General features: G+C 36.8%; 1 protein-coding gene and 1 long non-coding RNA gene across 3 annotated transcripts; one reads left to right on the top strand and one right to left on the bottom strand.

Moving 5' to 3' along the window:
- Positions 1 to 864: 864 nt before the first annotated feature.
- On the top strand, positions 865 to 2,129 carry LOC118490379 (ankyrin repeat-containing protein ITN1-like). Its single transcript, XM_035987983.1, has 3 exons — positions 865 to 928; positions 1,012 to 1,430; positions 1,512 to 2,129. Exons 1-3 carry the CDS (start codon positions 865 to 867, stop codon positions 2,127 to 2,129), a joined length of 1,101 nt encoding a protein of 366 aa, XP_035843876.1.
- Positions 2,130 to 2,818: 689 nt separating this feature from the next.
- On the bottom strand, positions 2,819 to 4,786 carry LOC118490713. 2 transcript variants are annotated; one of them, XR_004889960.1, is made up of 3 exons: positions 4,527 to 4,786; positions 3,816 to 4,431; positions 2,819 to 3,711 (listed from the first exon to the last, which is right to left on the bottom strand). It is a non-coding gene; the product is annotated as an uncharacterized LOC118490713 (long non-coding RNA). The 2 variants fall into 2 exon arrangements; XR_004889959.1 differs by having other exon boundaries at positions 2,819 to 4,431.
- Between the last annotated feature and the right edge of the window lie 7,112 nt (positions 4,787 to 11,898).

Raw genomic sequence — 11,898 nt, 5'->3', positions numbered from 1 at the left:
ATAACTTTTACCGGAACGCTTTCGGGCACCCATGAGTCGCCAGAATATGACCCAAATACATAGTTGTCGTCCCAGTATGATGACATTTCAGCACCTCACAAATGATAAAAAGAAGAATGCAAATATATTTCTTCGTGTTGAAAGAAGCTGAATGATCAGAGCAAAGCAATGAGGATGGATGAAGAATGCTTTACATGTCCCTATTTATTTGATATATAGACGCCTCGTATAGATCTAGACTCCCCGTATTACTTTATGTCTAGTTCCAGACAAATGGTAACATCAGCCTTCAGGACGTCTCGTCTAGGCTTAGACGCCGTATTCGTCCCTCCTATTGCCTCCCCGTACAGGTCTAGACGCCCCGTCTGATGTGACTGATGTGACCGACAGACAGGTTAGTTGGTGGTCGTTCACTGAAGCCCTAGACGTACGAGGCGTCTAGTAGTGTGTGGAAATAGGCAAAATGGTGTATGAATATGCAGACCCTTAATCTATCCATGTATTTCTCTAAATTCATTCAAAAAAAATCGGTAAACACAGTTAATACTAATTATTCCACCGATACTACTGTATCTATGTTGCAGCCTTCCACAATGTTCGTTGGAAAACAGTCAAGAGACGTTCTTCGCTATTTCACCCTCTTTTTTTGGAAAAATGTGTTGATGAAATCTTACGTCTAGTGAAAAGATGTTATAACATGTGCTGTGGTCAGAAATCCATGATATTACTTGGTGAGCAATCAACTCTCTCCACACAAACATACATACTTGACTTGGTTCAGTTTATCTGATAAATTTATTTATTTCTTGTGTAGTCCCATTAGCCATACTTTATCCAATATACCTCTTGATTTTTCTGATCATTATGGTGCTTCGTTTAACCTTCTCTATGTTGTATTTCCTTTTGTGGAAAGTTTTAGCAGTTACCAGTAAGCGATTACACATGGAAGCTTGTTTTAATTTTCACTAATTGTTCAATCAGTGTGTAGTCCCATAATTTTCTAAATTGTAGTGCCTCCAATCAAGAATATAGAGAATAAGAAAAAAGAGTACCAAAAAGCAAAGAAGGTTTTGAACTTGATATGTGCTCATATGGGCTCATCAAATGACGGTTACAGTGAACCACTTTTTGAAGCTATACGCCAAGGTACCTACGAGGTTGTTGATGAGATCCTGTTTACATCACCTGCTACAATCAACTGTAAGGATGAAGAAGGGTATAACGTTATTCAGTCAGCAATAATAAACCGTTCGGAGAAAGTATACAACCTTATCTATCACATAATTGAGCACACAGAGTCTTATAGAAAAATCACAGATTCTTCTGACAATAATCTTATACACTTGGCTGGAAGATTGGCCCCTTCATTTGTACTCGCACGTATCACAGGTGCAGCACTGCAACTACAACGAGAGCTTCTATGGTTTGAGGTATGTCACAAATAAGATATCGGTCATGTTGTTCACTTTTCTCTGTATTTGAATAAAATATAACTCGTTTGAGTTCATCAGGAAGTGAAGAAGCTCTTGCTACCTATAGAAGTTAGAGAGGTGAATATTTGTAAGAAAACACAGGGTGCAGTGTTCACCAAGGAACATCAGGATTTGATGAAAACAACCACCGAATCATGCAGCATCACTACTGCATTAATCATCACAATTGTATTTGCAGCAGCAATCACTGTACCCGGTGGAAGCAATCAAGAATCAGGCAGGCCTGTGTTCAAAATGGAAATTGCATTTACTATCTTTGCACTATTTAATGCACTCTCACTATTTAAAGCGACTACATCATTACTACTGTTCTTATCCATCCTCACTACACGTTTTTCTGAAAAAGATTTTCTCGTCAGTTTACCAAGAAGGTTGATTTTTGGTCTTTCCATGTTATTCCTCTCTACAACTGGCATGATTGTAGCCTTTTGTGCAATCTTGTTTCTAGTCTTTTGTGATCAGAGACCATGGATGTTGGCACCAATAGCTGGATTTGCTTGCTTGCCGATTTCAGTTATTGTTGCTATAAAACTCCCCTTACTTGCAGACTTGATCCAGTCAACATATTTCCCCATCTTTGGTAAGCGAAGTAGACTCGAGTCTTGTAAAGTAAACAGTGGCGGAGCCACACTTTGAACAACGGTGTCGTCCGACACCATTGAATTTTGTGTAGCAAATACAACGTATAATAGGAAAAATTCGAGCGACACCATTGTTTTTTTACAAGCGACACCATTGTCTTTTTACAAACAACACCATTGTTTTGTTTTCTTCTAAAATAATTAGATAATAAACAAATTTATAGTTCAAAAGTTAAGCCCAGTTACTTGAATTTAATTAGTATACTTTAAATCATTAGAGGTCCATGCTTAATCTTCATCATCAACCTCCTACGACCCGCCTCGAATAGCATGCTTGAATACTAGTTGAAAACGTTATGAATTGTTTTCAAAACATGAAAATGCGTACAGAGCAACTATAAATGAATTATTTTATATATTTCAAATGACTTTGAAATTTTATTATGTGATTTGACCCGACTAGATCCGAACCGATCCAAAAAGTTCGACTCTGGGTTATTATAAACCGATGTATCTATAAAAAATGACACCATAAGAAAAAGTTTCTGGCTCCGCCACTGAAAGTAAACCCGAAAAACACAATATTTACGGAGTAACATGAATTCAGTTATGGATTGTTTTGAGGTGTCGTGTAGCAACTTAGAATTCAGTAGTGGTTGATAAGTTGCATGAGGTTATTTGATACAAAATGTTTAGTTACATTTACGTGTGTTTTTTTTTTTTTTTCACAAATTAGTAAATCTCTTTGATCATTGTGAATTTATGTATAACTTTTATTTCAATTCCATTTGAAAACAACCTTTTTTTTCTATGGAAGCAAGAATAGACAAACATGCTTTAGGATTTTTTTCACGTTTACATATTTACAATAACTGATATATATCTCACGATGGTCGAAGTGCCCAATTATCTTCAAAATCATCCAGCACTGCCACACGGGTATCATCGTCTACGTACCACCATTTCATATTCTCCAAGACGTGCTGAGATATTTTCTTTAGAGGAACCATCTTGAGACATCTTACCGTGCGTTATACCATCCACATCCAAGGCGTCTTCGTTCTAGGATCCATTCTTGATTCATCAGACATCCTCTTCCTAACTCCTGGTTTTAGCTTCTTAAACTTACCAGATTTTCCTTCCATCAGAATATGCTTAGCATAAACATTAGCTAAACCATCACTATCTGGATTTATCAATCATTTCCAAAGGTTTCAAAGTAACACAAAATTACAAATTTCTAAGTAAAATAAATACATATATCGCTAAAAATGGAAGTTATATACAACAACTTCCCAAACCGATGTCTTCATACTGGCATCCCAAATCAACGTCTTCAGTTAATACATGCAACCGGAATCGTAGGAATTGCATATAGAACTCCTTCAAGCACTCCATTATAAACACGATGTGCAAATTTTTGAAAAATTATAAAATGAACAACAATTTTAACACATTTGATCGGTTTAGTTGATGCGCATGCAGATGCTACTTAGAATACCTGTGCTTTCTAAATACCATCACAGCTCCATTCAAATCACTTGCAGATGATTAATCCTCTAAGACCATATTGGATAGCGAATAGAGTGGTTTCATCACTATAAAATTAGAATCAAGATAGATCCCACCATATCTATCTACAACAAAGAAACTATAGTAAGTATACATACTAAAAAATTCAAACCTATGAGTAAGAATGTAATGATCAAACTCGATAATATACTTTAAAGAAAGAACTGACCATAAAGTGAGATAGGGGTGAGCTGAATTCTGCACAACCCGATAATACCCGAGAATCGGACCAAAAATTTTCCGGAACTGAACCGATATTATACATAATACTTGGTCCTCTGCTCTTATATTTGCCAAGAGTCGGGTTTGGGTCGGTCCACGGTTTTGGACGGAAAGTAATCAAAACGTTTAAAACCTGGCCGAAGGTATTATAAAAGAAAGCATTTTACGTGGGCCAAGTCCACCAATTTTGTGAGATTCTTCTACACATTGACCAACTAACTGTGTATATTCAATTGTGACTTATCCAATAAACCAGCATAGTATTGAAGTGTTTGCTTGTATACGGAACACAAAAATTATGAAATCCATATATTTATCTAGGTATCAAAACTATCGTATGTTTATAGAGATGAAATGAATGCAAGATACCAAAATAGTTCAAATCTTTCAGCAAAAAATACTAACCAAAAGAATTCCTTTGAACAGTCTACTCAAAACCCAGCACAAATCAAACAACTAGTGGTCTCTGTCAAAAGAAAAGATTCACACAGGCATTTCATCGAGCAATTGGTGTGCATTCATCGAGAACATCGTAGAAATCTAAAAGTTGATTCAACCGAGCCCTATAATGACATGTTTAAACAATAATCAACTTGATATGATGCATTCATTAGTTTAATTTTAAAAATTTCAATATGAAATCGAAAATAATTAGTACCTGCAAGGCTGCAAGCCAGCCATGATGAAGAGTGATTCAATACAAACTTACCAACATCAGAATCGTTGAGTTGGATTGTAGCAGCTTTAAGAAACTCGCTGGATTGGATATATAACAACCAATTTTGGATTGCATAATCAGTTGGTCATGGTCTTCAACCCATACCCGAACGGCAGAGACCAATGGTGACTAATACCAGATATAAACCTGTATGTGTGAATGGTTGAATTGTCGATGATTCTCATTAGCTGCAAAAGGGAATTTATACAGAAGGTTCCTAACTTACAATGAGCCATACAAGGAAAGATATTAACTATTAACTATATAATAATACAATTGACCATTAAAATATTTACTATATATAAATTACTCTATATAACATTTACGGTAGTTTCTTAAGAACAGTTCACGTTTCCAAGTTTTTATTACCGGCATCTGCCGGTCTTCCAGCCCACCACCGAAAACATCTAGGCCCAACCCCATCGTCGTTCTTGGTTTCCAGACCCAATTTCGAATTACGGTTCCAAATCACGTCATCTCTTCAATCTACGCAGCACATATGCCGATTAACCGGAATAGTCTGCATCGATTCCGATCTCCGATCACAAATTATGGTCAAAGAAGGCAAGAGCAGAGGCGTCGTTTTCGTCGGCAAACAGTCTTATTATTACGTTCAAATCGATTATGTACATCACTATCAAATCGTTCAGGTGCCTCCTTGTGCGTAGTTAGTCCGATCTGATTTTATGTATACTGTATATTTTGTTTTTTTTTTTTTTTATATTTTCTGTTGTGATAGATTGTAGATCATCATGTAGTTGATAAATTGAGGATTAGTGTACGAATACGGATGGAAATTGTGAGGTCTTGATTTTGACCGCTTATGCAAGATTAACTCTTTGAAGCATAAATTTGAGGTTGTAAAATAGATTTGAGGCTAATCTACTGTCAAATTTTAAGATATGGTATCCTAATTTTGTTCTCGTGGTATAGTTAACAAGTTGGAAATTGACATATGCAAGATTCTTTTCTTTTAAAAATGTGAAGTAGAGAATAGAGATCCATAAGAAAATCAAGATCTCTCTCTCTCTCTCTCTCAAGGTCAAAATATTATAGTAGCAGTAAAGAACTATTCAATTCCTTTTCACATTGTCCTCAGGAGAAAGGTGAATTGTATTTGAAAATTTCTTCAATATGCTTAGTATATAGATTCCAATGTTGTAACATTGAGTTACTTGCTTAGATAATTAGTAAGCCTTATATGGATCTATTTAAACCAAAACAATGAATATTTTAAGCTCTTTGTGACTAAATAATAATCTACTAGAATGCAGGAGACTAATGACACTTAATTCGAGCAGCTTGACAAAGAGATATTTGAAAGATTTGTTTGGGATGTTGAACGGATCATTGCTAATCTGGTATGATATTCTCAAATTCTAATTAATAATGCTTGATACATATTTTGTATAGAAGATAAATGTTTGTGTTGCGGGTCAAAACTTCACATCCATACCGTTTTCTTGCTGAACTAACAAAACAAATATTTGCAAAATCGCAGATCTTATTGCAAAATAGTATCAAGTGATTTTGACGTCATCTTTGCTAAAAAAATAGGTTTCGAACCTTTTGAATAAGTCTCCGTAAAAGGATGATTTTGTCACTATACTTTGCCTACATGTTATTTCATTCCTCTTCTGTCTTCTATTTGTTTTCCTTTCTAGATGAATCCTTGCAAGGGTGCCAGTGCAATGCAATCACTTCCTTACATGCTAACTTTATTGACAGAGGTGGCACATATTTTTTATCTTCCTTTATATCTTGCTACGTATGTGATTTATATCTAACCTATATCCTTTGATAGATGGCAGAATACATAATATCTATATGCGGAAAGGTGTTGGCGGACGGCAATAGGTGGTGGTTGATGTGTTTGGTGACGGTGGGAACGGTGGTGGATAGCTTATCTTTTAAAATGAATTAGAACAAGGATGAAATTGAGAGCAGTGTTACAAAAAGGATTTGAAAATGATAAATTTGAAGGAAAACTAAATAAAAGAAAGGAAATTTTACAATGAAGAAGGTGATTTGAATTTTGTACACTGGTCACAGTGTCACACCTTCAATACCTATACTTTCTTAAGACAACAATTAACTTTTTCATTATCATTATAATTATAGTATGAGTTTATAATATTTTGATATCTTAAGGCCTTTATTTTTATTTTATTTTATTTTTATTTATTTATTTTTTTTTTTTTTGCAAAATGGTGTTTAAAATGGATAAATAAATAAGTATATCACCCTATGTTTATAATATTATTCAACTAGCACACTTCATTTTTTTTAAGTTTTATCTTTTGATTATTTTACCGAATGTTGATATCATATCGGTACCATCACAAACTGATATCGACAAAATACCCGTCGCGAAGCGACGGATATCCCACTAGTATATAAATGTATACGGTTAATTGTCCCCCGCAGTCGAAGCGGTAGTGGAGCGAACGCAGAGGCTGAACTTGAATCGGTTGAAGAGATGTTTTGGAAGGTGTTGATACACTTTGTGTGGACGCGACTCGGCTCGGTACGACTTGGTTTCGACACGGTTAGGTCCGGCTCAAGCCCGACGTCACGACATTCCTCCGTCGTGCGCCCCAGAGTTCGACACGCGAAGCACGAAGAGCCGCGGCCTTTCCCGCCAACACATCACCATGACATCAAGGTGATGTCATGGTGATGTCACCATTTTTGTCTTATGTTGAATTTGAAAATTGGTGAATTCATATGACGAAACTGAATGTGTTTCGTCATCTTTGTATTGGGGATAGCCTGTTTCGTCGCCTGCTAGGTCTAAATGTGTGGCCCAAGTTTGTTTCGCCGAGTTATTTTTGTGTTTCATCAAGGTCTGTGTCTGTTTTAGTATAAATACCCCTCATAGTTTCTGTGTGAAACTGATGAGCACAGAGAGACTTAGTGAGAGTCCCTTAAAACATTGTTTGTATATGTTTGTGGTTGTACTCATCCATAATCAATAGATATTGAATCTTTTGGTTACGTGTTCTTATTTTACACTTTGTTTGGTTTGCACCGTCACGGGGATTCCGCACCCGTTACCGTGTTTGTGATAAACAAGGATAAGGTTTTCGTTATCGATCCACCGGAAAAACGGGACCTACAATTGGTATCAGAGCATTGGCTCGATTCCTTGTTTAAACCAAGTCGATTTTCTTGTGTTTTAATAGATTTTAAAGTGTTTTTCAGTTTTATTCTTGTTTGAATATCATACTTTTCTGGAAAATCATTTTTAAAATCTTGAAAACCTTGTTGTTTTGCTTATTAATTCATACAAAACCTTGTTATTATCTTATGCATACATGTTAGTTTAAGGTTTTTATTGAAGTTCTTTGCAAAACTTGTGTTCGGAAAGCTTTCAGGTTGCCGGAAAACTCATATATTCATCGGAGTTCTTTAGACATTCAAAGTGTTCTTGAATTGTTCTTATTATATATCTATGTTTGATCTTTATTTTGTCTGAAGTATTGTGTTTGTTTTTTATTATAAAATAGTTGTTTGACATTTGTGTACACTTGAATTGAATGATGAGTATTTGAAAAAGAAATATGTTTCAGTAAGAGCATCTCCAATAAAGGGCATTTTTTCTCATTCTTTAGGGTGCCTAGTTGGCACATGCCCAACCAATCATATTCTTTCTCTCACTTGCCCCTCTCACAAACACATTTTTTCTCTCTCTCCTCTCTTCTCTCTCCTCTCTCCTCACTACACTCACATAACTCACACTCATCCATTTTTTCTCATTTTTCCTCACAAACATCTTCACATCCTCTCTCCTCCACCTCACACCCTCTCTCCTCCACATCACTTTCTCTCTCCCTAAAAACACCTAAATAGTGCCTTATTGGAGATGCTCTAAGGTGGTTTGACAAAAGAGGTCCTTGTGTCAGGATAAGGTTGTAGAAAATATTTTGTTGTCTGGTTCTTATTGTCAACGAAATCGAAATCACTAGTGCATGAAATCAAACATCTAGTCAATGAAATCACCTAGTCAAATATATCAAGCTGTTGTCAACGAAATCACTAGTTGTCTGGGATCCACTTATCCTCACGAAATCACCCATCTTCACTCCAGACAAAATCAGTTCACTCCAGCCGAAATCAGTTGTGGGCCGAAATCAGTTCTGGGCTCAAATCCCTTTGCCGAAAACACACTTGTGTGTTTGTTTTGTCTTGGGCCGAAAACACCTTATCAACGAAATCACTTGAGTCTTCTGGGCCGAAATCACTTTACTCCTGGTCGAAATCCCTCCCTGGCCGAAATCACCTCTTTGTTTTCATCAAATATCAGGCAACGAAATCACCAACATCAGCTCAACGAAAACACATTCTGATTTCGTGAAACATTCTTATTCTTGTTCAGTTTTTAAACAGAAGACTTGCAAAAGTGTGATAACAGTCTGTTTTCAAGAGTGTGATCAGTTTTTCACATACATACATCAAGTTTGGGCCTAATACCGAAATGTATTATGGAGGAGGTTTTATCCCGTTAGCTAGTTCCAGTTCAGCTCAGCAACCAAAGTTACAAACGGCTTTTGTATCAAATACAAATTCTTTTCCGTTTCAACAATCAGCTCCACCTCCGGTCTTCGATCCGAGTGCCTATTATCCGCCAGCGCATATGAGTGCTCAAGCTCAGGCTTATTCTGCACCTCATTTGAGTAGTCCTTATATTCCTATTCCAACACCCCAACCTCTACCCCAAGTTAATACTACTCAACCTCAGTTCGATCCGAGGGCTTATATTCCTGTTCCATCACAACCTCAAGTTTCCACAACACAACCTCAATTCAATCCAAGTGTCAATTGTGGTCCGGCCATACAGTTGGGAAACGGTGATCAAACAAGAACTGCATTTCATGCTGAAATTGTCAAGAATGTCAATGATGGTGAGTCTTCGGGAAATGATGACAGTTCAGGATATAGTGGCAGTTCGGATGAAGAATCGAATTTGAATGAAAGAACTGATTATGAAGCTGATAATTTGTCGAATGATGCCAAGGAGACGAAAAGTCAAATATTTGACTTGGTCAAGAAAGCTGATGCTACATCGAAAGAAATGGAGAAGATTCTCACTGAAGATGGATCTTTCTCTTCTCAGACTGCCTTTGTGGCTAATGTCACAGCTTCTACAAGTCAGGTACAATCTAAAACTCCTAGCATATGTAGTGATTGTGCTGATATGAAACTTAAATGTGCTGAATTGAAACGTGAATCTGAACGGTTCATAGTCACAATCAGAGTTTGGTTATTGAACTGTCAAAGTGCAAAGAGGCAAATATGGCTCTGGTTAGAAACGAAAAGGAATTTAAATCTGTAATTGAAACCTTAAAGAAAAGTGTTTCCGAAGTGAACAAAGTTGTTTATCATAAACAAGTTAGTATTAATGATTACATTAACATCGTTGAGGAAACCAAAAAGGAATTAGCCATTGCCAAATGCGAGCATGATGCTATCAATCAAAAATTGGAGAGTTATTCTAACTCCCGATTTGTGCTCGATCACATAATTGACGTTCAACAACTGAAAGGGAACGTGAAAGGCGTAGGGTATAAAGCGTGTCCACCCCCTTTGAGACACGATTATACTAAGATGCCCGATGAAGAGGATATGCCTCGGTATGAACCCAGTGTGCCTCTTGATTATGAGGAAGTTACTACTGGCCTAGGGTTCAAACCGGACAATTCATCGGAGGGCTCATCTGATAACAAAGAAAAGTCATCATGTGCTTCAAATCAAAGTCCTCCAACCATTGAGGACTATGATTCTTCAGATGATGAATCAGATGTAAGTGACCAAGATGAATCACTTGATGAGACGAAAGGAGTAGAAATTCCAATTGAGATTCATATTCTGTGTGATCCTCCTACTCCTACTATGCAACCTGTTGCCAAGCAAGTGATAGATCCTGTCAAGAATGTCAAGGATGACAAAGAATGTGTGTTTGCTGTTAAGAGCAATAACGTGTTGTATACTTTGGTCGGTGATGCTAAAATTTATTCAGACAATGATTTTCCAATTAAAAATGTCAATCCATCCTTGATTGATAAGGTATTAAAGATAACACAAGCAACTTTTTGGGAAAGACGATCCCGAGAGTTACTATAACTCAATGTGATCCAATTCCAAAGGCTGAAATCAGAAAACAATTTGGAAAACAGAAATCACCGACAAAGCAACAACCAATTGCTTTTAAGGGTAAACAACAACAACGAGCTCCAAAGCCAAAGGCTAAGGTTGATTCAAAAGGAGCTCGTTACAAGAAGAAAACAAAAGATGTTAAATTTGTAGCATCAAAGGGTACGGATAAAATTGAGACTTTTGAAAACAAATCAAACACCAATTTTGTACAAAAAGTCAACATTTTGAAATGCAATAGTGAAAAAAATTACACCCAACACACAAACGGGTGTGAAGCTAGTACCTCTGGGTCTACAACTTATACGTCAGGTCGTCGATCAGATTCTCCTAAGTTTGTTGAAAGGAGAACTTGTTTCAAATGTGGGAAATTTGGGCACATCATTAAAGACTGCACAAACTCGCCCAAACCAAATTTTGTTGAAAGAGCACCACCTGAAAAGGTTCATCCACAACGTCGTCTTGTTTCACCAAAACATGATAAAAGAACTGTTAAGGAACAAGAAACGAAACAACGAGGTCAAAACATCAAAGCTGTTGAAAAGGCTTTAAAATCTAAAGTCAAAACGGTTAAAAGGAAACCTAGTTTGTCACAACCATTAAAACCAAAAACTGTATATAATACACAATCTGGTAAACAAAAACAAGCTTGGAGACCTAAATCGGGTGAAAGTTCAGGGGGAGGTGTTGTGTTTGAAAATCACCAGGAAATTGAAATTACATTTCTTGATTCTCAGGGGCAACCCAAGTCTATGAAGGCTTGGGTCCCCTCTCCAACTAATCTCTAAGTGAGTGTGCAGAATGTTCCAGGAGGAACTTTCGATAGTCGTAAGATTGTTGATAGTGGAGCGTCCTTGCACAAAATCGGTGACAAAAGAAAGTGTTGCCTTTGATGGAGAGAAAAAGAAAGGGGAAACAGAATTGTCTGTTGAAGAGTTTGAAAAACTTCGACAAAATGAAAAATCATTTCAAGATTGATTGTTCAAGGCTTTGATCGGGTCCCCGGGATAGATTCAATCAAAATGTACGCACCTGCAGCACGTCTGATGTTCAAAATCAACAAGATGAACGTGCAGTGTACATTTCTTCATGGTGTGAATGAAGAAAATGTGTTTGTTGAACAAACCAACCGGGTGTGCGGATGCCTTGGCGTGGAGTG

This window comes from Helianthus annuus, chromosome 3 (genome assembly GCF_002127325.2).
Source record: "Helianthus annuus cultivar XRQ/B chromosome 3, HanXRQr2.0-SUNRISE, whole genome shotgun sequence".
Classification (NCBI taxonomy): domain Eukaryota; kingdom Viridiplantae; phylum Streptophyta; class Magnoliopsida; order Asterales; family Asteraceae; genus Helianthus; species Helianthus annuus.
Note: the sequence above shows the minus strand (reverse complement) of the source record. Positions and strands in the feature narration are given on the sequence as shown.

Bases quoted from the DNA above. Each gene is read 5' to 3' on its own strand.
- LOC118490379 (XM_035987983.1), top strand. From the start codon at position 865: ATGGTGCTTCGTTTAACCTTCTCTATGTTGTATTTCCTTTTGTGGAAA. The intron at 929-1,011 runs GTAAGCGATTAC...TCTAAATTGTAG, and splicing joins GAAAGTTTTAGCAGTTACCA to TGCCTCCAATCAAGAATATA. The intron at 1,431-1,511 runs GTATGTCACAAA...TGAGTTCATCAG, and splicing joins GAGAGCTTCTATGGTTTGAG to GAAGTGAAGAAGCTCTTGCT.